This window comes from Thunnus albacares, chromosome 1, assembly GCF_914725855.1.
Source record: "Thunnus albacares chromosome 1, fThuAlb1.1, whole genome shotgun sequence".
Classification (NCBI taxonomy): domain Eukaryota; kingdom Metazoa; phylum Chordata; class Actinopteri; order Scombriformes; family Scombridae; genus Thunnus; species Thunnus albacares.
The window spans coordinates 32,016,537-32,042,032 of NC_058106.1; the positions used below are offsets into that span (position 1 = coordinate 32,016,537).

At 38.6% G+C, this 25,496-nt stretch overlaps 2 protein-coding genes across 21 annotated transcripts in view; both read left to right on the forward strand.

Moving 5' to 3' along the window:
- The first annotated feature begins 1,061 nt into the window (after positions 1-1,061).
- nr1h3 (nuclear receptor subfamily 1, group H, member 3) lies at positions 1,062-14,074 on the forward strand. 2 transcript variants are annotated; one of them, XM_044355321.1, is made up of 10 exons: positions 1,062-1,274; positions 4,470-4,552; positions 5,069-5,311; positions 6,573-6,839; positions 7,001-7,206; positions 7,658-7,837; positions 8,694-8,793; positions 9,159-9,272; positions 9,412-9,506; positions 9,857-14,074. In XM_044355321.1, the coding sequence occupies exons 2-10, from the start codon at positions 4,510-4,512 to the stop codon at positions 10,001-10,003; spliced, it is 1,395 nt and encodes a 464-aa protein (XP_044211256.1). In that variant the 5' UTR covers positions 1,062-1,274; positions 4,470-4,509; the 3' UTR covers positions 10,004-14,074. The 2 variants fall into 2 exon arrangements, with proteins under 2 accessions (XP_044211256.1, XP_044211250.1); XM_044355315.1 differs by having other exon boundaries at positions 1,062-1,269.
- A 2,801-nt stretch (positions 14,075-16,875) lies between these two features.
- madd (MAP-kinase activating death domain) overlaps positions 16,876-25,496 on the forward strand; it is a 52,527-nt gene continuing 43,906 nt past the window's right edge. For 8 of the 19 annotated variants that reach the window (XM_044355329.1, XM_044355372.1, XM_044355380.1 and 5 more), the window contains exon 1: positions 16,878-17,276. The gene's annotated coding sequence lies outside the window, so the exon portion shown is untranslated. Of the gene's footprint in view, positions 17,277-17,351; positions 17,552-25,496 lie in introns of those variants that run through there. The other 11 variants (XM_044355366.1, XM_044355399.1, XM_044355400.1 and 8 more) reach the window with 6 other exon arrangements.

Sequence of the window (25,496 nt, forward strand, 5' to 3'; positions counted from 1 at the left end):
GCATACTGAATAATAATCAAAGAATAAAATATAATAAAAAAAAACAGTTATAGCATAGAATATGTTGAATGTATAAAATAAAGTAAAATATAACATTTAAAAAAATAAATTACCAAAACAGACAAGTTTTGAGGCATTTCTCTACACATGTCACCATTTTACGTATATCACTTACTATACATAGCACATGTGATAATCTGGGGATGAGAAAAACTTGATATCGAATTGAATCAAATCTCTCGGTTTTGTTCAGCGCTTTATCGATTTTTGTTGGCGCTTTTAATTCACTCCCAGCCGTCTATGACAACACGCACATGAACAAAGGTGACTGACTGATAAGACGCGGGGGACATTGGACTTGAACAGAGAGATCAGGGTGAGGACGACATCAGGTCACAGGCAAAGTAGAAAAGTTTTTTACAACCGCAGATTTTGAATTCACCCAATAAAACCTGCCAGCGCTTTTTGCCAGTTAGCTATTGTCTGTTGAAGAAATACATAGAAAACAGCTTGTTTCACTTCAAAACGACCAGAAATCTCATGATCCTCTACGCTGACAGGGCGTTTGACATATTGATTCGTAGTTTCTCAATATGTGAATATTGGACCTGTTCTGAATCTTGATAACTCTGTGTGATAGTCCTTTCTCTTTCAGTTCAATTATTGATGCATTTAATATAGATGTAATATTAGTTTATTGAGTGTTTTTTGGGTTTTTTTTTTGGGTGACATTTTTGGGAGAAGGGCTTTGAAGGGGGACAACCCTTACAGATTGGGGTCTCGGGGCAGTTGGACCCCAACGCTGGTTATATTTTGATGGGGAGAACTTGAGAGAAGATCGGGGTCATCTACAGGTGTCTCGTATGTTTTGAGGCAAACGGGGCTCCTTAAATTCTCAAACAGGAAAAGGCTGGAGCACCACAGTCCTGTGGGGATTTCAGAGCCATGCAAACGACCTATAGTAACCTCTTGTGTTCCCTCTTTCACCCTCCCTCCCTCCCTCCCTCCCTCCTCCCTCCTCTCTCTCTCTCTCTGTTTTCCCTCTTGTCTCCCATAGGGCACTGTAGAAAGGGACTCGTCTTCTTTCCTACTCCACTCTCTTCAAGATATCAAGTCATTAAACTTCCGCTCAATAAGTCACAGAGGTTTTGGCATCCTCAAGGCTCATCAGTTAAGCAAGTCCTCCATCAGCGCAGGGATATCGACAGACTGAGGTTGCGGACTCACGGGCAAGATGAATAGGCGATAAATAAGACATCAACTCCAGAGGTAAGGTCAGTCCAGTGCTATGACTGTCACACAGTCAACTGTGGCAGATTCATTTCAGCTCAATATCAATCTGTATCAAAATGTTGTGCTTTTATTTTAGTATAAACCAGTGTTGTATTATCTAAGAACAAAAAAAGTAATTGTACACAAATTTTTTTTTACTTTTCTGTGGAAATCTGTGGAAATAAGTGGAAAAATATAGACCCTTTTTTTTTTTTTTTTGAAACACTCTTTCTGAATTTCACATTTTTTCACAGCACATATGCTGCCAAATGCTGACATAGTTACTTTAAAAAACATAGCGTTAGTCATAGTCATGCTTTGCTTCATTTCGGTACAGTATTATGCAACATTAAGTGAACACAGTCATAACTGCTATTATGAATAAAGCCAAAAAAAACCCACCTTCACATTTTAGGCCCACATTAGCGCGGCCTTCATCACCAGCTCCTGCGTGAAAGCTTTTATCTGGGTGTGCAACAGTACCGCTTTACTACTTTACTGTGATATCTGGAAGCCTATTAGTCGCGCTCGTCGCCACTACCTCCATCATAACCGCTTCATGTGTTCCGGTGAACAAAACCTGATCAGTGTTATGTAATTTAAGACAGTCGTGTGTGTGTGTAATCACTGTTGCTCTTTCGTTTTCTTTGAACTGTTTAGTGTTGAGCTTGACACAATAATATGAACGACTATAAACTGCACAGCAATACAAGTCACGCAAGAAATACTGTGATTTTTGTGAGGGTTGTATTGTGTAATCTTGGTTACTTTTTTTTTGTCTATGGCGTTTGATTGACAGGCCTGACAGTAAGTTTTAGAAATCGCTACCAAGCTGGCACCTACCGTCAGCTTTACAGAGCACGTGCCCTGTTTTGTTAACAATCGGAGTGATAGTGGGTAATTATATCCTGTATTTTACAGACAAAAAAAGGTGATATCAGCCTTTTAGTTCTGTCTCTGCCTCTGTCACCCACGCATACAAACACACACACACTTAACACAGGTGCAAATTCAATGAATGACACTACTAGCAAACAGCTCAGCTTCACTGCTCAAACGATGTTAATAGCGATGGAAAACTTCAAGGATTTCAAGGAACGAAATTAAGATTGTTCAGGTCCCAGTGCGTCAAAGTATATTCCGATTGTGCGTGTATGTATTTAGTAAGGTAAATTAGAATAGACAGTGTAGTCGATATCCTACAACCCTGAACAGATATGTAGTTTATCATCTTTTTGTATCTAGATGTAAAAAATTAATGGCTATAACAACTCTTCATTTTTGAGAACATTATAGACAATGTAAAAAGTTTTTTAAGAGTTATACGTCCATATTCCAAACAAAACTTCAGAACATAAGCCGGTTTCATGATGTGTAAACTTATATTTGTTTGGATAAAGCTGCCTCAGTATTGGTACGACTGTCTTGCGGGTTCGTCGATGCATCATTGAAGTGCACAAAATCGATCGCCAGCAGGGGCAGCAGAATGTCATCGTAAGTGACACATAACTAGTGATTGATTAACACGTTTTTACTCTGTGGGTCGACACACTGCTTATGCATTTTGTTAAATTGTGAAATCTTGCAGAAGCGGCGGCCTTTGTCTTTATTAAGGTGATAATAAACATAAGCTGGCGATCAAGCGCTAAACAGAAGAGCCAGTTTTGAGGCACATTTTGATTTTAATACCCCGTACGATGATACTCTTCGCTTATTGTCCCGGGCAAACAACGTTCATAATGTTTTCATCTTTCCTCAGTGCTCTGAGAGCAAAGAGAGAATAAAAACAAACAATACAGTAAAAATCAAATACATTTAGGAACTGTGCAAGAAACAGCTCGATACTAGTTTGGATGTGGACATTTTGTCAGAGTCTGTAAAGATAAAATTAGGATTGGGTTTGCTGTGATTCACCAGAGATGATAGAAGTTTGTCAATCGTTATTGCTTCCTTTTCTGTCTCTGACTATATCAGACTATTTTTGGCATTTTGCTTCAAGGCCAATTTAGTATTCTCGTGATTTCCAGAGAATTTACTTTGTCATGATCAATTTCACAACATCATATCATATGTACGGTGATGCATTTTTAAAAAAAATCAAAAATATCACCCACTGTAGATGTAATAAATGTAATGAATTTGTCATAAAACTGGGGTGAAGTATTGTGCTACATCATATCACAGTACAATAATGAAAAAAAACCAAAGGTAACGTGCAGCTAAATTACTGAAACAGTGTGAATCAATTTTTTAAACAGATATTTTAGATATAAGTTAGAACTTTTTTTATTTTAATCATAAGAAATTACAGAAGGCTTTTTCTGTTTAAACTTGGTTTTCCTTGTTGTAGGCTGGTTAAGAATAGCCAAAAATCATGCAAGTGTCTCTGCTGAATCAGTTTCCTGAAATGCATCCATATGCGGCACATGACAAACTTTCATTTCTGCTTTTACAGCTAGTTGGCTTTCTTGCACACATGTTGTCATTGGCAGGATCTGGGTCCAATTCCAGACTTCTTATGTTTAAGATCTTTCTAAGAAATGTATCATCCTGTGTGAGATCATAATAATTATCCTGTCATCGAACTACATCCCTGTTTTGAATATGTACACAGCCAGCCACAGTCACATGGTCTACCCACAGTGTTGGCAGTGTATCGCACTTTATCACACTGCTTCAATATGTATGTCTGTTGAGTTTATGCCATTTTGTTATTGTGGGAAACCCTACTGAAGTGGAAATTAATTCAAGTTTAGGTTGAACACAGAGTTACGTATAACTGTATAATGCAGCAGGACAGCAGTCAGAGTCTCATACTTTAAAGTATGTCACAGGAGATTGCAAACAGTGTCTATGTCTGCCTCTTAATTGCAAAATCTTTACCACCTTGTTGACTACATACAGTATAAACAGGCATACTACTGTGAAAGAAAATAGAGCCAAAGAAAACAGGCTGAGGTATTTGTGAAACTTGTGTGGAACTTGTGTCCCAGACTAAGACTTTTCTGGGTTTAAGGTCAGTCTAAAATTGGCTGTCATCCAGGTGCACGTAGTTGACGGACCGACATTCAGACCTGCGTCAGCTAACATCTACGGCACCTTGAAGTGCCGCCGTTCAGCGAGACACGAAGTCCTCTGTACAATCCGAGGGAGCTCAGTTGTAATCATTACATCTGATTGTTATTTTTATTGCACAGGTACACGTTGATTTCGTAATGACAAGCTGCTGTGCAGAAGATGTCCACGCTGTCTGTGACTGATATCCCAGATGTTGGTCATGGTAAGAGGAACTACTTTTTCTTACATGTATTTATCCACTTTATCAGCTCAAACTAGGGTAGGTTCAAGTTCTCTATGTACATCTCTTTGTGCCATGCCACAGAGTTTGTATAATTTTCTTATTGTATGAGTGAGTATCCATTCTGGTCTTTTTTATTCTATTATCTATTATTTTGTCCAGCTAAAAGGAACATCTTGATTTATAATGAAATCAAGCTCATTCATAGACGTCTGCGGAATCAGTTTCCTGAAAAGCACACAACAAACTTTCATTTTTTAAGCCTCAAACCAAAGAGTGGTTTCCGCTGAAATTGTGAACTGTAAGCTTCACAAAAGTAGTATTTACCACGTGAGTGTTGCATAATATGTATCATATCCTTCAGCTGACGAACAACAAAGTTTATTCTCGACACTCGTCACAATTAAGACGGATGGAAACAAAATCTTGCAGGATAACACAAGTTTTGTTTTGATTGTGGTGTTTGAATGTGAACGGGTTGGTTTCCCCCTCTGTCAGATGAGAGTAAGGTGTTTGACGGGGCCTCAGAGCTGCAGCTGGACTGCATGGTCGAGGAGAGCGGAGGAAGCACCGCAATGAAGCACGAAAGCCTGCTGTCGCTGGCCGATCTCTCCCAGCCAGACGACTTCCCCGTGCCCGCTCACAATGGCCCTTCACTGACCGAGATGAGCAGCCCTCTGCCGATAGAGCCGAACGACATCAAGCTCGATCCAGCTGCAGGCGACACATCTGCCAGCATAGGTGAGAGAAAACTATTTACTTTTAAGTAGTTTCAGTACACGACTTTTCACAAGTTTTCAAAATGAAATTGTTGAGTCGAGCTCATAGGATTTGGTTTTACAATCAAACAATGAGTGGGTGTAGGGGGTAAACGCTCCACTGAGGTCATCAGGTGGGCACCCTCTTGCCTTAGTGTTTCGGCCCATGCAGCAACAAAACTTCATGAGGATCAGTGGAGTCCAGGTTTCTTCTGTCAATGATTCAGTCCTGTTCATGCGTACTGTAAATCATAACCAGCAGCGACAGAACTTCAGACGGATCAGTGGAGTTCAGGGTTCTTCTGTCAATGATTCAATACTGAGTTGAATACAGCCTATATGGAATGTCTCTGAAAAATATAACTAAAGTAACTGGAAATGTCCAGTTACTTGTCTCTTGAATAATCAATGTGCAGTTTCTGTAATAATACTACTTTGGTCACTGTTGTCATTGAGGGCATCACCATTCTGAAAATGAAAAAAATGTTCGTTACTTATGAGTTTTGGTTAAGATGCGTTAAAACGGGGCTAAAATGCGTATATGGGTGTGTGTGCGTGGCTGCGGCTTGTCTCTTCATGTATGTCTGCGTGACTGGTGTGACAACTTCCACAGACTAGACTAACCAGTAGCTTTACTGCGAATCTCCTCTTAATCTCAAGACATGTTTTCCCATGTATTGTCTCATTTCACAGACTAGTTTGAACGTTTCCTTTGAAATCTCTATCTTAGTTGCAGAATGAGGTTTTCAGATGCATTTAGACAGAGATACACAGAGGTACTGGTTTATTAGGTACACTGTAAAACTCCTCTTTTCACTAGCTCTGCCAAAAAATTGTTTTACTCATGTATATTAATGTGGGTCAACATAAAAATGTTGAATCAGCACATCCCTGACACATTTTTAACAAAGCCTGACCTTATGTTGGGTTAGATTGGATTAGATTAAACAGGTTTGATAATGAAATGGTAACTCTGAGTATTTGTGATGTTGGAAAATTTCTCCTCACAGTTTATTCTGAGATAAAATATGTTTTTTGATTTCGTAGATATGTCAGGATAAATGTATGCCAGGATAGTTAACTTGCATTGTACAGTACATCTTGCATTACCTACTTGCAAATTTGCCTTCAGAGTTTTTCTCTTACTGAAATCATCTTGAACAACATGTTTCTTGAAGCCATAATTTAAGTCTACGTTCTTAACATGCTTTATCAACTCTCTTTCTCACTTTCTGTGTGTGTAGATGGTCAGCCAGTAAAGAGAAAGAAGGGTCCTGCACCGAAGATGCTGGGTAACGAAGTGTGCAGCGTATGCGGTGACAAGGCCTCCGGTTTCCACTATAACGTGCTAAGCTGCGAGGGCTGCAAAGGCTTCTTCCGACGCAGCGTCATCAAGAGCGCCCAATACTCCTGCAAGAACAACGGCCGCTGCGAAATGGACATGTACATGCGCCGCAAGTGCCAGCAGTGCCGTCTGCGCAAGTGCCGGGAGGCCGGCATGCTGGAGCAGTGTGAGTTTGTGTATGCTAAATGAATCAGAGCTAAAGAAAAATTAGATTCAACTTCATTTTGGTCTGTTTGGGTTTGCAGAGTAATGACAATGAAATAAGGACATCCTCTCAAACTTGGGGATCGAACTTTAGTCGAGATCTGCTTCCTCTTTGACCCGTAGGTGTGCTCTCCGAGGAGCAGATCAGACTGAAGAAGATGAAGAAGCAGCATGACGAGGAAACGGCCCGCACGTCCACAGTGGTCACCCCCACCCCTCCACAGGAAGCAGCCACACTGGATCCACAACAGCAGGAGATGATTGAGAAGCTGGTGGCTATGCAGAAGCAATGCAACAAGAGGTCCTTCCTTGATCGACCAAAAGTGACGGTAAGTGAATATCTCAGAGGATAGATTTGTTCTAATCTAACATTATTAACCAAATAATAACCTGTGGTTTTCTTTCATATTTACTGGAGAACTAAAATATCAATATGTGACTTCACCAAGCACTCACCTTCTAATGATATTGTGTTTAGTTTACAGTAACAAAAGAGACTATTTCACTCAAAGTAATGAAACTGATTGCAAACTAAATGACAAACCCTGAAAAGTTTATGAATTATATTAATTTTGAAGAAGTTGAAATTTACAGAGATCATAACTTTAAACTACAACAATATCTGCAGTCAAATTTCTTGTGTGTGTTTTGCTGATTTTGGTTTTGGCATCTTTGCTGTTCAGATTCATCTGTTGAACCCAGAAGATTCTGTCTCCTGCTTTGGTGTTTGGATACATATCAATCCTAACCAATTAAATAATTTGTGTGTGCGTCCAACAGCCGTGGCCACAGAGTCAGGACTTACAGAACAGAGAAGTGCGTCAGCAGCGTTTCGCCCACTTCACTGAGCTAGCGATCATGTCGGTGCAGGAGATCGTGGATTTTGCTAAGCAGCTTCCTGGGTTCCTCGAGCTCACGAGAGAGGACCAGATCGCTCTGCTGAAGACGTCCACGATTGAGGTTTGTCATGATTTTATCAAGAGATGTTGTGTCTTCACCGATTAGTCTGGATGTAAGACATCGTAACTGTAAATGAGTGATTTCTAGTCAACGCTTTTTTTGATAATGTATGATACAAATGTGAGTGTTCTGAAACGTGAGTCAACCTCTGTGTCGTTGCCTGGGAAACTCTTGATGCGATGTGAGTGCCGCTGCTGTCAGAGTGCCTTTTAAATTACTGCAGAGTAAAAGCGAGAGCATATGGGATGCAGGTTAGCTAATGGTACCACCGAAAGAAAAAGCTCTAACACAGGGGACAAATATAACCACATATCTTCAAAGTTTTTCTCCAAAACTCTGGAGCCAAGCAAAAATACATATGGGGAAGAAAGGATCGTGACAGAAGTGGGAGAAGTGAGAGGGGCCGATTGAGGGGGGGAGCTCAAGCTTATTTTTATGCAATAAAGGCAGCTTATTAAGTCATCCTCTCCTTGTGACCTGACCGCACAAATATGCCATCCCGTGCGCCTTGTCTCTTTAGGGTTTTTTCGGTGCGTACCACCAGGCTAGGGGAAACACTGAGGCTAAATGTAGAAACTTCAAAAAGAAAAAACTATGGTACTCAACCATGACACTCTACTACAACTCCATACTTTCAAAATATGGTATGAAGTGCATAATCCAGTTTTAGCATACAGAAATATGCTAAATAAGTTAATAATGCACTTTTTTTAAAATGGATAGCACCTATAGGAATTCTGCTCCTCAACATTGCTGTTATGAAAAACTTGGACTTTGAATATCTCTGCATATCAATTTGTCTTAGTTTGGGTTTATATCAGTATTCCTCTCACAAAGACGTGTTTGTCTTCCTCAGATTATGCTGCTGGAGACATCTCGGAGATACAACCCTGCCATCGATAGCATTACGTTTCTGAAGGATTTCAGCTATAATAAGGAGGATTTCGCGAAAGCAGGTGGATTTGCTTATTTATGTCTGTCAAATGTTTATGCACGATATGAAAATGAAGTATCATTTAAGACGACTGCCTGTAGTCCATCTGTTTTATAGTCTGTTTGAAAAGACTTTGCCAGGTTATGCATAGTTTGTCTTTGCAGAGTTTTTGACTTTATGCAAATAGTCACCGCTATTTTCTAATACAAGAAGACCTGAACTATCGCCGCCTTCACAGTTCAGATATTAAATGCAAGACAATAAACTGACAAATGTTTTTTTAATCTCAAGAAAAAAAGTGTGTGTTTTGATTGATGCTGCTGAGAACCTCATTTCCTTCTTCAAAGTGAGTTTCCTTTGTCCCTCTCTCCACTTTCACCTCCTCAGGGCTTCAGTTTGAGTTCATCAACCCCATCTTTGAGTTTTCAAAAGGAATGAACGACCTGCAGCTGGACGAGGCCGAATATGCCCTGCTAATTGCCATCAACATATTCTCTGCAGGTCAGAATTCATAAACTAAGGATAAACAGTAAACACACTCAGAACTAAAACTGTTTTTTTTACCAAAACATTATCCAATACTCTGTTATAAAAGATATCAACAGATGCCTAAATGTTTCATGTGCTAAACACCGTTTAGATCGGCCGAATGTGCAGGATCATGATCTCGTGGAGAGGCTGCAACAACCGTACGTGGACGCTCTGCGCTCTTACATCATGATAAAGAGACCAAATGTAAGTGCCCAGGGGTTCACGTAACCTCTTCTCTTGTGACCAACAGTATGTCAACATCACTTGGTTGTCATCATCACAACAAGCACATTGGGTCAGGGCTGAGGTTTCACCTTTTTTTTTTTTTTTTTTTTTTTTATAAGGATAGGTGGGTGGAGTGTTGTTGCTAGAGCAGAAATTGATTTTACTGGAATGAAACCACTAAACGTAAACCAACTAATCCTGTATTTTCCTCCTGTAACAGAAATCTGGAGTACAGTTCAACATTATAAGTCACTCCTAGACATGTTACTGAAGTTATCAGAAGTCCTCTTCTTTCTTAGTATTATTTTAAGAAATGTTGTTTTCCTCAGGATCACTTGATGTTCCCCCGTATGCTGATGAAGCTGGTGAGTCTTCGTACACTAAGTAGCGTCCACTCGGAGCAGGTTTTCGCCCTACGCCTCCAAGACAAGAAGCTTCCCCCGCTGCTCTCTGAAATCTGGGACGTCAACGAGTGACTGCAAACCTGATGTCACACTCCGTGGCTTTTTCGAAGCCTGAGACAGACATGGTATCCAGCAGGAACACTGACTCCTCTCTCTGCCCATCTGGTCATGGATTTGTTCTAGGGTTGAGTTGTTTTTCTTTTTTTTTTTTTCTTTTTTTTTTTTTTGTCGTGGGAGGAGAGCCTTTACTGCCCTTTGCTCTCAAACAGACTGTTAAACGGTTTTGTGTTCACGAGGAGAAACACGAACACCAAATTTTCTTTGAGCCTTTGTTGTTCTTCCTTTTTGTGTTGATGCTGACATGATTGTGGCGATATGAAAATACCAGCATCAGGCTCTTTAAGCCAGTTATCTCTGATTTAATATGTGTTGAAAGTCAATCTCTAGTGCAGTTCTAAACTCATCCTCTTTAACAATTTAAAATCAGAAAGCTCTGAGCAGATTTTAGCTGTTGCTGTCTCAAAAACGTCAGGATTACGGTTGCACATTCAGTCGAAATAGTGATTTTTTTTTTTTATTTTTATTTTGCAGTCGTGCAATAGGCGGATTGGAAACAGAGTCGGGCTTGAGCAGACCCATATCTGCTGTTCACTTTATTGATGTTAAGATACATGGTAGGCCATCTGGTTGGTATTGTGCATTGTGATATGGCAACTAAAAGTTTGTATTTCATTTTGGAGTTAGTGCAGAAATGGAAAGGTCGGTGTAGTTGCTCAGGTAAAGTAATGTGAAGTAGACCTCTGGGAATTAGAGGTGTCTTTAATTTCTATTAGATTACTCACAGTTTTCTTCCAAGTACATAAGGGACCCTTTTGGTCATTTATAGACGCCCACAAACCTTTTATGTTAAAATTGTATATTTATTTTCACAAGAAAAATGTATAGAGTGCACACATGAAAAATATCCACAACATTGTACAATCACATACTAACGCACAAGAAGGTAATATTCTACAAGAGCTGATGGTAGTGTGACTGGCACAGGGCCCCCCATTTACACGAAATGTTGATGTGACTAAATCTTTTTTTTTTTTTTTACGCAGTGCACTGCTGTCTTGGAATGGATGGTACTGATGTGTCATACAATTCCATGTAAAGATAAAATGTTTTTTTTAAAAAAAAAAAAGCAATCGAGCTACTATCTGTGACCCTCCTTTCAAATGAATAAAAACCCAAGTTGACAAAGTTGTATTTTTAAAATCAAAATTGAAAGGATCGATCCTGCTAACGTCCTTATCGTCATATGTTCATGTGAGATGTACTTTTACTTATTTCATTACAAAGCAGTACAGCTATTTTTCCGATAGGGGATCTTGATTTGTGATATTATCACTAGTGTTTAGAGGTGTGAGAAATGTATAAACAATGTACATATAGTATGGGAAGGATATAAAGAATTTCACAACCTTTTATTTTTTATAATATACGTTATGAATGATACTGAAGAAAAAAAAAATGTATACCTGAATATCCATCGGAAAACTAACTTGATCTAAAGGTCTACCATTGTCTGAGTATTTTTGCTTGACCAAATACTCGACACCAACAGCTTTAACTGGTCAGATTTTGGGAAACCAATTTACCAAAATCTATATTAACAGGGAGCAGAGAACAACAGGAATGAGTAGAAACATTGAAATTGTAGTAAACATTTATTACTACAGAGATCCAGATGTTTATATTCATGTTATACTTCCCATGCATTCTCCTGTGCAGTGTAAATTTGAAATGCTGCATAAAGGATGATAAAGGAATGTCAATGTAAATTCATCATTGTGCAGTTTTTTTTCCATCTTCATACTCGCGTTTTTTTAGTGGGTTGCAGTTACTTCAAGAGGGCTGAAAAACTGAACAATACATCACCCTGTTGCAGTCTCTTCATTAGCTGTATGTGTAGCTATTTACAGGTATCACCACTGAACATCCATAACCACAAATGTAAACTGTTATTAGCCCTTTTTTTTAAAAACAAACTGCTCCAACCATTTCAGCTTTTTCACCACTGGCATTTATTTCACAGCACCACTTAATATCAGACATTATACATAATGTTTATACTTTTGTATAATTTTCATCTACAGTTCCTTGTGGTTTTTAATTAATAAAAACGGCACTTAACGTTAACACATGATAGCTGAAATGGAACATTGACTCTTCACATGAGCACATAAATATTGTACAAACACCCACATCTCACAGTAACACAGGCACAGGTGCTGTCCTCCTCTATTGTATTAACAGGGTGGGCCTGGTTTTGATTTGATATGAGATAATTCTGTCCATACGCACTTGATGATCAGATCTAAGGTGTGTTTCAGTAATTTGAATGTTAGACTTGGGAGTCTCTTATTTTTCTTACTTTTTCCACTAACATGTATGTATTACTGTTTTGTTGTTTAATTTAATGAGCTGTTATGATCTCCCAGATGGTCAAAACATATTTTTGAACAGCAGATGTTGTGATGCGTCACAGTAGGAAAAGCACAGGTGTCGCTAATATCATTAATGATGGCTCTTTTCTATTCAGGTGCCACAGTGAGTCAGCATATATAACAGCAGGACCCTGAAACAGAAACGACTAAATGTAATTCAGCCATCATTATTTATTGCTTTTCCTACTGTGACATGTCAAAATGTCTTCTGTGGAAAAAAAAAGTCTATTGTTTTATACCTCTGTCCATCGCACAGGACAGGAAATGTGTGTCTCTGAAGCCCAGGCTTAACATAAGATCAAGGGAATACAGCAGCAGTACTTACTAACACAACTCTATTGATGGTAAAAGCATTCATCGGTTGTGTTTGCCAATTTAATCATCTGATGATATGTAAATTAGATTTTTATGTTTTGTGGTGTTGATTAAATGGTCAATTTTTTAAAATCGAGCAGTGGAACATAATTCACTGCTTCTGCCTGGTGCATTATGGGTGAACTCTGGTTGGCTGTGATTTGAATATATTTACATCTTACCCCATGAAAGAACTGTAAATGTGCAAAAACGCATTGAGCTCCACCTATTGATGGGAAGTTTTCCTTCCACATTGTGTACTGTATCAACAGTAGTATGTTCTTAAATCTGTAGAATCATCACAGAAGCAACGGTTACCAAAGTGTTTTAACCTCTAAAAAAAAAAAAAACACCAGATATTTTCTTCTGGTATTGGAAGCATGTTTGTTTAATACAAAACTACATTAAAAGTTGCAGTTCCTTTTTTTAGCTGTATTGCCTGAATTAAGTGTCAAACTTAATATCAGCACTCAGTTTAACACTCAAAAGTATAAAAGATCTTCCTGATGCACTGACGGCCATAAGCAGTTTTTTTTTTCCAGTACAGACAGAAGTCAACAGAGAAAAACCATTTTCTGACCATGTATTGTATCAAGCCTTTTGCCTTCCCACTCAAAATTGATTCATTTTTTTAATGATGCTCTAAAAATGGGAACATCATTTTGATATCGATTTTCTTACATCCTTCTAACCCCCGTGGTAATATCTTTAATGATTTTCTTTATGACCGATGCACCAATGTTATAATAAGCAGATTAACACCAGAGTGTGCAGCACGACGGTGGAAACATACCAAATGATTTTTAAGTTGGATACGCAACTGAAACAAATCATCTTTCTTTTGGGTCCCTTTGCAATGAAATGTGAGGTTGCTTTTGGTTTTCTGCTTGCTGAGATGTCACTAACCATTACTGTAAGTTCAAAAGTAGCCTCTTAATATTGGGGTGAGTTTTCCCAACATGCCCCAATCCAATCCCAGGTCAATCTACAGAAGGAATTTGATGGAAGTGACATGATTTTTTTTTTTTTAACATGTACTCCAATCAAATGAACAGGTACACAGTAAAAAAGTATCAGTGGTTTGCTTAATGTACATGTTTTGTTAATGCTGTAGGTATCAAGGTTAATTGTGCTGTACATAAATTGTCATCTCTGATCTCGTTTAATTCCTCTGTCTTCAAAGGGTGACACTGTAAACATTATTGATACATAGAAATGCAAAACCTATTTTAATACTTGTAACTCCTGAAGACCTTCTGTTTTGTATGTACAGTAAATTAAAGCTGTCGTGCTAATATGTTTGGCATCAGAATCACTTGTTTACCTGGTCAGACATTAGAGGTGTTGATGCTCAGGGACTCCAGTGAGACCAATTTAAATGCAGGCAAGACCTTGGTGAATGTCTCCATATACTCAGATTTATTTGGTGTTACACAGTAACTGCCCTGTAAATAAGACCTTGTTGAATGTCTATATAAAAATGTCATCGTTCAGGCTGAATATACTGAAGTTACAAGCTCAGAAATAAACAGGGGCAATCTCCCAGAATATTGGGCAAAGTGTCATGTCATTAAATGTGACACCTTCCTGTATTTCTTTATTAGCTAAGCTAGGAAGTGAATACATTTCTGTGACCATTAACCCATATCAGTGACTCCCATTGTAAAATCACAGAGGAGTTTCTGGATAACTTCATAAAAAAGCTTGTATAATCTGTCATTAAAAACCAGTTTGGATGTTTAGGCTATTAAACTGTCAAAACTACATGAAGACTTTTATGTTTATTAAGTGCATATGAAGGCTTCTAAAATGTAGATGTTCATGGATGATGTTGAAAAGTTGTTTCTCTTCGTTGTTTCAGAGTGAGCATGAGACAGGTATCCAGAGTTAACATTTAAGATTAATAGCAGGACTCTAGTTGCAGTATTTTAAATCATATCTGATAGTTTGGTGTATCTGTTGTATATCTAAACTAATGAATATTACCTATTAATGTTTCATATACAGGTGAATTAGCTGACTGTATAAAGTTAAGTTAATGCAAGTTTGGTCTTGTATTTTTTTAGAATTATAATAAAGTTCAGATCAGGACACCATGAAACATGGAGGCAATAAATGCACAATCATTGTGCTATTGAAAATGGTGGAGCCTAAAATTACAGTTATATAACAGAAAAGGATGTGTCCTACTTTACCTCACCTACAGTCTTAAATGTAATACTACATTAATTTTGGCTTGAACACACTGAACCCAAATGTCATTCCTACTGTAGACTAAATCTAATACAAATGCTATAGATCCCTGTGTGGTTATACAAAATCTTAATAATTCAGAGATAAAACACACATGCAATAAACTAATACAGTGTGTTTCTGTGAAACTGATAGATAGTTCTACCACAAAATAATTCAACCTAAATTTAGGCCTACAATTCGTATATGAACATACAGTACGCATCTTAATATTATGATGACTTTCATGTATGACACTAGGCTACATGTATTGTTGTACATATTTGTTTAGTACCTTACATGTCCAAAACATACAGTATGGTGTATTAGACTACCATAAAACACATATTTACTAAATATGGTGGGTATGATCATGACATTAGACAAAATAAAAATGTTCATATACCTCTAAATTGCATATTTTACAACATTTGATTTAGCACAAAATCAAACTTGATTCTCAACACATTTTTTGAGTGCAGGATTTGGGCATTCAAATTTGTATAATATAGTACCCTATATTATAGCCATATAAAAGCATTGTTTTTATAAATGATATAACTCAGAGTAACAGCATACATCTTTCAGCCACTAGAGGGCCCTCAAACAAATTGAAAATGTGTACGAAAACATTTTAAGGACGCTACACTAATTTTAGTGTTAATTTTTACCAGGTTTTGCTTTTCTTTCAGCAATTTTAATTCTCATAAATTGTAGTTAACAGTTGGATGTGCACAGCTTGGAAGGGTCGCTTTTCAAATCTTCCTCGCCTGGTTCGGTGATAAAACACTGTGAAGTAAATAATAAGTAAATCGCTACTACTACAGGTTTTCATCAGGCTTGTTTAATGCTTCCATTGAAAGCTCCAGAAAAAGCTATCAAATGGACCTTGAGTTCATTTTTTTGTCGTTTTTTTGTTTGTTTTCAAGCTCCCATTTTAGGATTTTATGTTGCTATAGAAAAACTGAGATTATTAGAAAATTTAAGGGAACTATAAAAAAATTTGGTATACAGGGGCTTTATAAATATATTTATATATATATATATATATATATATATATATATATATATATATATATATATTAGGGTTATGACTACTCATTTTATGGTCTCTACCAAATTCGTGTATCAGTGTCTTAAAGCTAATACCAGTGTTAATATGAGAGGTCAAAGAAAGGTGAAAGGGTGGGGGTGGTGTGGGTGGCAAGTCCTTGTTACGGCCTGAAAAAGGCTTTGTCTGACCCTGAGAGAGAAAGAGAAAAAACACTGTAAAATACTGCAAATGGTTTACACTGATTATAAAGTGAAGTACCACTACTGCGGACACACTACTGGTCCCTGTAGGGAGCATTTAGTGGTTTTTGTCAGACCTACTTAATGCTTCAGTTAAAAGCTTCGGAAAAGGCTTTCAAGTGGATGTTGAGTTAATTTTTTTGGTCAAACTATTCACAGATACAAGCACTCTCTTCTCATCCAAAATGTTCTCTGAGCTCCCATTTTAGGATTTTATGTCGCTATAGAAAAAAATTGGATTATTAGAAAATTTTGAGGGCTCTATAATAAAATGTGGTACTAAGGGGTGTAATTAAATATTTTGGGTTTATTATCGTCACATTTTATTGTCTCTGTACCACATTGGTGTACCAGTGTCTTAAAGCTAATAATACTGTATTTTTATACTTTTAATCATGATAAATTGCATTTAAAAATTACGGTGGGGGGTGGGCAAATCCTCTTTAGGACCCCAAATAGGCTTTGTCCGGCCCTGTTAAGCGACAAAACACCTTATAATACTGTAAACTGTTTACACTGATTATTGAGTAAAGTACCAGTACCACAGACATGCTACCAGTCCCTGTAGGAAGCATTATTATCATCAGGTTTTTCGTCAGGCTTGTTGGTCGCTTCCGTTAGGTCGGGCTCTGAGTATGCGGAACTCCCTGCAGACCGATGATGATGAAGAGGATGTTGTGAAGGCAGGTTGTAACTGACCGAGCCACCCGTTCACCGAGCACAAGAGGCGGACACGCATTTCGCATCATTTATTATTCCACGAACCAGTCGGTCGGAGTAGCTTGACGTCTGAGCCGTCGTCCGTGTCCGATGTTTCCAATTCAGATATATAATCTGAACGAAACGAAGGCTGAATTCATACACACACCGCTGCCTCTCTGCCTCCGTGACCGAGGAGGGCACTCACCACCCAGGCCGTCATCAGCAGCTGGCTTCGCAGCGACTGTTAGCGGCTAACCGGCTAATGTAAGCAGGTAAGGATGCTCCACTTTGACGTCTGTGCTATTTAAACCCAACCGCCGCGTTTGGTGGCACGTATTCTGCTCTTTTTCTGACGTCGCCACCAGCTTGTTTTCATTCGACAAATCATTGTTTTATAAGACACATCGGTTGAAGCTACTGCTAGCAGCTAGGCACAGCGAGCTAACTAGCTAATCCATCCGTGACGTAGGAAAGCATAAAGCTAGCAGAGTGGAGGTGAGAAGATGCATCTTTGGGATGAACGTGTATCAGGACGAGCCAAGGCCTGGTAGGTTATCATAAATATACAACTGATAACACACCCACAAGCTACATGGCTAGCTCTTTCAGCCTTATCATATGTCTTATATTGTTATAGTGCCCTCCTCCTAGCCTATCTCGTTACTCTAATCTCCACTGTTAGCCCTTGTTAGGTAGTAAAAATGCCCACTGACGTTAACAGTTACGCCGCGTAACTTCACTCCTTACCTCGGTTATACCCTTGGCAGTATTCCGTTGAAACCCCTGTGTCATTGTAAAGCCATCATTGCATGAACGTCTAAAACGTAGCCTTTCGAGGTTGCATTATTTTACATTATGTCCAACAAGCTTCCGACTAGAATATTGATCCACCAACATTAATGTCACGACTGATCAGAGTCAGTTAATTTAAATGGATTGAAGCCCCTGATGTTGGAGCTGGTAAATACAAGATGGCAGAGACAACTAGACACCACTATCCAATGAATGAATGAATGAAGAACCCATTAGTATGTAACCTACACCACCCTGCAAGATGAGCACACATAATATATATAACCTAAATGTATTTCTCATAGCTTAAAATATAGTCATAAATAAGAGAAAGCTTTATTTCAGAGCCAAATATTCAAACATTGACTGAGTGAAAGCAGCCATAGGTGTTACATACTGATGAGTTGAGATAAATACCAACTGAATTGGTCCTAGGGCTGCATCTAACGATTATTTTCATTAGCTCTTAATCTGTCAGGTATTTTCTCGATTAATTCATTTAATTGGTTGGTCTCTAAAATGTTCAAAAATGGTGAAAAATGTCCATCACTTGTTTCCCAAAGTTCAAGATGCAACCAAAACCCAAAAAGATATTCAGTTTACTTCACATTTGAGAAGCTTGAAAATTTTTTTCTTAAAGAATGACTCCAAACAATTAATTGATGATCAAAATAGTTGGCAATAAATCTAATAGTTTTGAAACTAATCGACTAATGGACCCGTCATTGCTGTTCTAATTGGTTCTGAGTTCAAATTTGACTTAAATGTCAAAACCTCAGTACAAAATATATAAAAACAGCCAAATAAAATGATGACAAATGGCTTGAGGGGATAAATGCATCATCCTCCATACACCACGGGGTCAGTCGTTTTTAAAATGCAGATTGGATCATGGGAGTTTTACAAGCAAATGTATTGCTATCTGATTTGTTGTTAAATAAAAACCAAGTTTATATATTACCATTGTTATGTCCTATACAATGAGTTCCCTCTGTGAGCTCAATGTGACAGCTTGCATGATGACACACGAGCACATCACAGCACCTAAGGGCCATTGTGACTACACAAGTGCATAATGTATCTATAGGGCCGAACGTGAATCACTTTGACTATGTGAATTTGATTACAAAAGCTAGATAAGGTCTAGAAACAAAGCCATGGTCCAAGAAATTGAATATAAACAGAGATGAACATCTGGTACTGTGTCATTTTAGGCCTGCAGACATTCAGGCTACCAGTTTTATTGACAGGGGATCAAAATAGTTTCTAAATCTCTTTGTCTTGCACCATAAAACATTGTACCATTGTTTTATATTGTAGATTTGAATTTAAAAGTGAGGATTTAATAATCAGTGCTTTCACAATCTACAATGTATCTCTCTCTCTCTCTCTCTTGTTTGTGTATCTTCAAACTAAAACTAATTCAACACAGCCTTTTCCATCTGTAGTTATTGCTGTTCATTGTGACTGGCAAGAAACGCTGTCCATGTTGGAGGCCTGTGAATCATATCATCTCCTCTCTATGCTTACATAACCAATAAGTGCCGCCTGCAGACCACTCTGACCAGATTCATCTGTTGTGTTAACCTGCATCATTATCTTGCCTTTGAAGATTACACAGTTGTTGTGGTGATTCTTTATCTCTATTTTGAGAGAGAGAAACAAGCTCCATGCTCACTCATTAAGTACGATCAGTGAAGTGGCGTAGCCCCTTCCATCTTCATCTAAAAATAATGCTGTGGTCCTGTATCTCTGCTGGCTGAGTCTGCCTTCGGCTCTGCTCTCAGCTCTGCTGCTTCATAAAATAGCCCTTTTGGCTGTGCACCAGAAAGCACTCATGTTGCCAGACCTGCATGTTGATTCATTGTATTCATGGTTTTGCAAGATAAAAAGGTCTGTGCCGTGTACAGCCTTATTCTGTGCTCTTAGAATATTTAATATGTTGTTTTGAATTATTTCCTTTGCATAATTAGCGACCACTGCGAGAAAGGTTCCAGATGTTTCCACTGTCGAGAAATTAGTCTAAAGAACTTTATATCAAGAATTAGCTTTCAAAATTGAGTATTTCTACAGCAGTGCCTGTCTCTGAGAACAGATGCATAGTTATTAATGTTAAGTGACAGGTTACTTTGGTCTTCTTGTTCATCAACATGCGGCCAGTAGGAGACTGTCAGGCTCGCAGTGCATTTGAATAATTTCACCAAGAGTGATGAGCGCTGACATTAAGCTGAATCAACAGGACATGTTCCAATGCGCAGTGTAGTGCTGTTTGAACCGTGCCTTCTTATGGCACAGCACTCATCAAATACTGTTGCATTGGACAGTGTTAGCCAGCTTACTCATTCCTAATGTTAACCCTATCAAGTACGGAGCAGCTTATTTACTTCCCACTAAAGAAATAAATAAATATGGGTTTTTTTTTAACAACTATATTGGTGTAACCAGGTTTTTATATTAATATTTGTCAGTGCCATTGGTATAAGCATTTTCTATTTCAGATCTAGTGAAATTTTGATAATTATTTACCATCCTGCTTCATCAAGATTAGTTCAGAATTGTTTCACATCTCAGTGAATGGCAGCTCTATACTTAGTATCTGAAGCCCTCTGTAATAAAATCACCCCTTTAATGTCTACTGGATGCAGCTGTGCCGTGGCTGCAGGGGTTAATGATAGCCTTTGTATTAGGATGTTTGACTGTAGTCCCACTCATGACTTCAATGCAGCCCATTTATCTGTGTGCCTGGTCTGATTTTGCCAGATGAGTTCACATCTCTGAAGCAGAAAATTCATTTGTTAAATGTCAATATTTGTTCACAAATGGCATACAATTATATTAAATTATACATTTCATGTGTTAATCACATCACACAAAATGTTATGGTTCTAATATTAATATAGCCAACCTATTTTTCTCAATATAGATGAACAATACAATGTCTTTATTTCTGCTGATATCACTTTCAACATAAAAAGAAACCAGTGGGTGTTGATGAAAGGTATTTTTGGGTGCTAGAAAGGGAGAGAGAGAGGCGCACCGCCGCTGCAGAATGAATACAGGGGAAACACTGGGGTGTGTAGCCCCCAGCCAATAACAGCGTGCAGGGTGTGAAGTCGGGACTCTATAAAAAACGTAGCGACTGCTTTACATCGCTGTCTCCGTCTCTCTCTCTTCTGCTCTCTGTCTGTGTCATAGATGTATAAAGAGAACACGTCTGTGTCTGTTTAACCGAGGGCGGGGCTGAACTCCACACATACACACAGAACAGAGCAGAGAGGCCGCAACGGACAGGATGAAGCTCCAAGCATTCACACCAAATCCAGCAATGCGGCACCTTCCCACAGGGTTGTGAGGAGATGTTGGCGTGTCGATTTGTTTTTCAGAACATAAGTGCTGCGAAACGATCGGAAAATAACGTTTCATTTATCTGATTCACTGCTTTGTTCTTGCTACCGCCGCTCCCTCTCTTCATTCACTCTCTAGCTGGCTTGACCACTGCTGCTCTCTCTCTGGGCCTTTTCGCACCTGAAAGTCTGAACCAAGGTTCATGTTTTTGTTACATTGTATACATTTGATCTGATTAGTTTTGGTTTCACATTGCAATTATGTGAGCGTGCTAAAGAACTTAACATGCCTGTGTTTCCCTATACTTGACATTGATTGGTTTGTAGACAGGTACGCATCTGATGTAGGTGTGCTGTCAATCCGGTGCGTAGCCTTCTATCGCTGTTTGACTTAATGGAGAAAAATGAATGAACAGATCCAGACCGAGACCACCTCTTTTTGTCAGACCAAGATTTGGCTGTTTGTTCCGGACTGTGGTGTGGGGGAGGTTTCAGACCTGTGATTTTGGTTCAGATCAAACTGAAGAGTCTAAAAGTCCAGACCAAACGAAATAAGTGTGAAAGGGCCCTCTCTCTCTCTCTCTCTCTTTCTCTTTCTCTCTCGCTCTCGCTCGCTCATGCTCTCATCTTGCTTGAGGGACCATCTTTGAATGCTGTGTTTTTAAACAGCAACTGACAAACCCTGCATACTACGCCTTTGCGTTGCCTCTGAAATGCGTTAAGTGGACATCGACACTGCACAGGAAGCATGACACAGTAACAATGCAGCCAGACCACAATCATGTCTGACGGACCATCATGAAACAGGAACAATTGCACAGAATTTACACAAATTACCCCTGGATCATGCTTGTGAACCGGCCGTTTTAAACGTTTTCTAGTAGAAAACACGGCCTAGTCCTTTTCCTCCCGGGTTACTCAGCTTTTTGAATTGAAATGCATAGATGGTATGAACCAGTCTGAATTGTAGTCCCATTAGCTTATCAGTGCAGGGACAACATCCTTCAAGAGACACTGAAAAATTGCTCTGGGTTCAGAGTGTTTGTGTTTCAGGGTGGAGTTTTCGTGTTGCATAGCCTCATGTGCCATGTGTTGGTGTTAGAGTAAATGCTGTTCACCATGACACTCTGGTCTAGATAGGTCCTGTGACTGCAGCATGGTGAAGTTGTTGTTTTTTCCCCCCATATATGTGTTAAAGTTGCTGATGTGGGCTTGTGACTTATTTTTTTCTTCTCATTGTCTCAGCTTCAGTGCCACTGATGTAATATAACGTACATCACATTTGGTTTTCAGCTGTCTGAAGCGTCAGTAGTTAACAGTCAGGTTTTGGAGTCAGTCGCTCATAATCAAAGAGGCAGGGGCTCCTCTGTAGAGCCGCCATTTTATAAGAATGTTTAACAATCATGCTGGGATAAATGTGTTGTAGAAGAGGCAGAGACACCGACTGTAATCTTAAAATGCACCGCAGCAACATTAAGATCTCTGAATATGAAAATGTTGTTCTTTTTTGATGCCGTCTGTGTCACTGTAATGTAAAACACCATGGTATAAACAGTAACTAATTAACAAACGAGTGTACATGAAGCAGATCGAGTGTGATCTTGACCTCTGACCTCATTGTGTGCAGGAGAGGCAAGTTCCTCATGTGGATCAGTAACGTATCACATGACATTACCGAAGCTAATGATATGACAGGAAATATCTGTGGGAATGTGGAAATAATAGTATTTCTGGGTATAGTCTTAGGCCAAATTCTTAAGAGCTTAACCTAACATAATCCCTACCTCCTCCTGGTTTGTTTGTTTTTCAAATTGAGTGGCTTATGAATAGTCAAGGCCTTTCCAAGAGAACGACCAGAGCACAAATCATTTGAGCTGATAAAGCAACAGTGTTAATAATAGGTTTGTAGAGCTGTTAATTTGTGCACATTTTGTTCATGAAGCATGTGATAAACTCAAATACCGCTGTGTGGATTTCATAACTTTAGGATTACATCATCTTGTGGCATTCTGACCGTTATATTATATTGAACCGGAGCTGTAAGTGTGTCCATGGTGGGTGGGGAATAGCTTTCTGTAGACCTTCGGGTTACCTGTTAGTCCTAGGGCTGTGAGGGAAATAGTACAAGCTTTGAAGGGTGCTTACTCCATCAAGGCCCCTAAGCTGCTTACTATATCAGCGAGCCTCCCACTGAAAAGTCTTCATCCTGCTACAAAAACAACCAGCTGAAATAGTCACCAAAAAAAAAAAGAATGCTTAAACACTGTCAAAGAATTAAAGCCTTTGATTTTGAAAGTATTTCTCTATAACATTAAATATTCTTGACTCAATAAGCAACAAACAGCAAAGTTAGAATTATGTAATGAATAATTAAACAGTCAAAAACTCAGATTTGATTAAGAGTGACCAAACAAACCATCAACTGTCTCATTTTATTCGAAGGTTTAAGGCTGAACAACTAATCAAAATTTTTATCCAAATTGCAATATGACCTCCTGCAGTTTTCAAATCACAGGAGGTGAAATATTCATTAAAGGTGAAACGTGTGTCAAAATACCTTTTTATAAATGAAATATTGTCGTGCTGCAGAGATGTCCTGGCCTACACATCGTATCGCACTTAAAATATCATCATTGTTTGGTACAGATCCCTGCAAAAATCCTACCATAATCATTTTAATATGTTTTTTCAATAAAAAATAAGAATAATGATATAAAGTTATCACTCCCTCTCATATCACAAACCATATTGCAATTGCAATATCAGTCTAAATAATCACAATTAGGTATTTTTATTCAAAATCATTCAGCCAAATGTTACTAAATCCTGATTGGTGCATGGAAGTACGTGACATCACCTATCACCTTTTTTTCCCCCCTGAGCCCCGGCCACTTCAAACCAGTAAGAAAAAGAAACAGAAAAAACAGAAATATAGACATATCTCATGTGAAATAACCAAACCTTTTTTAACTTATACATAAAGTTTTGTGTTTGTGTAGGAAGTGATTGAGAAAATAGGTTTTTAGGGCCTTTACAGGAATGTATCAAGCATTTTCTGAGTTTAGTGTGGTTGTTTAATCATCTCATGTTAGTATGGTAACTGGTAAAACGTGGATAATGTGGCATGCTAAAGATGCTGGTGTCGACTTGTCATGTTCGACATCTTTTGTTCTCCTCGTGCTTTGTCTTATCGTCTTCAGTTTACCCTTTCTGGTGGAGCCGATCACACCATAAAAGGGAATTTCTCAGCATCAACTAGACAGCGTTGTTAATGTCTTTCTATTCCTGTAATTAAACAAAAAAATGCAACCGTGACATTGCAATGAAATTTCCAGTGAAACAACAGTGCCTTTTTAGTAAGAAGACACTCTAAAACATTCACTTTTGAGTATCAGCTCAAAAGCAGAGATGTAATCAGGATCTTTATTGCCAACTCGAGTTGAATTTTAGTGCATAAAACAACATCATGATACCATATGTAACCCAATTTAGTGACCTGCAAAAAAGCATGTGGTTTGCTGTATAATTGGGTTCACCACAGTCACCAGTAGGGTGGCAACGGTACACAAACTTTACGGTTCGATATGTGCCTTTATTTTGGAGTCACGGTTTTCAATACAGCAGAGAAAATGAAAGGTAGAGAATAACATTTTGGTCTCCTACTTTAAAAAAATGTAAACATCCAACAATGGCTCATTGGCTGTAACTGTTACTGAAACAGTTGAGTTGTGCTGCAGTGGAGGAAAACAACCTTCCTGTTTCTTGCAAGGACACCTGGCTGATGGCTGTTGCTTTCTGTGATGCTGAAACTCGATTTATGGTTCCTCAGAACAGGTTCTTAACGACGTGTTATCCGACCACATTGGAAATCAAATGTGTTTTGTTCTGAACAGCTTCAATCAAAGGCGGAGTGAAAAGCCTATCATCACAGAGAGAGGGGGATGGGGAATCCGCAGTATCATTAAATATGAGGATAACAACACATATTTTTAGCCGGTCTCTCCTGGAAGGCAGTCAATGTCATAGGAGGATTGTCCAGCTCAGGTCTCTTGTTTGTCATTACGACAGCAGTGATGCTACATGAGCATCGGTGACCATGGTAACCAGGCTAACTTGGCTAAGCTGGCTAGCATACATCCACATCGGAGTAAGTGGATTATTAAACTATTTTGACAGTAATTGTTTGGGTCACAGAGCATACCGAACTAAGGAAGTCGCTTACCGAACTGAACATCCTGTACCGAACGGTATGGGACAAATACATGTATTACATGTATGTATTTGTACTCTTGTTTATTTCATTGTGGCCATAGAAATGCATGATCTAAAACATTAATCCATGTTTTTGTAATCTCT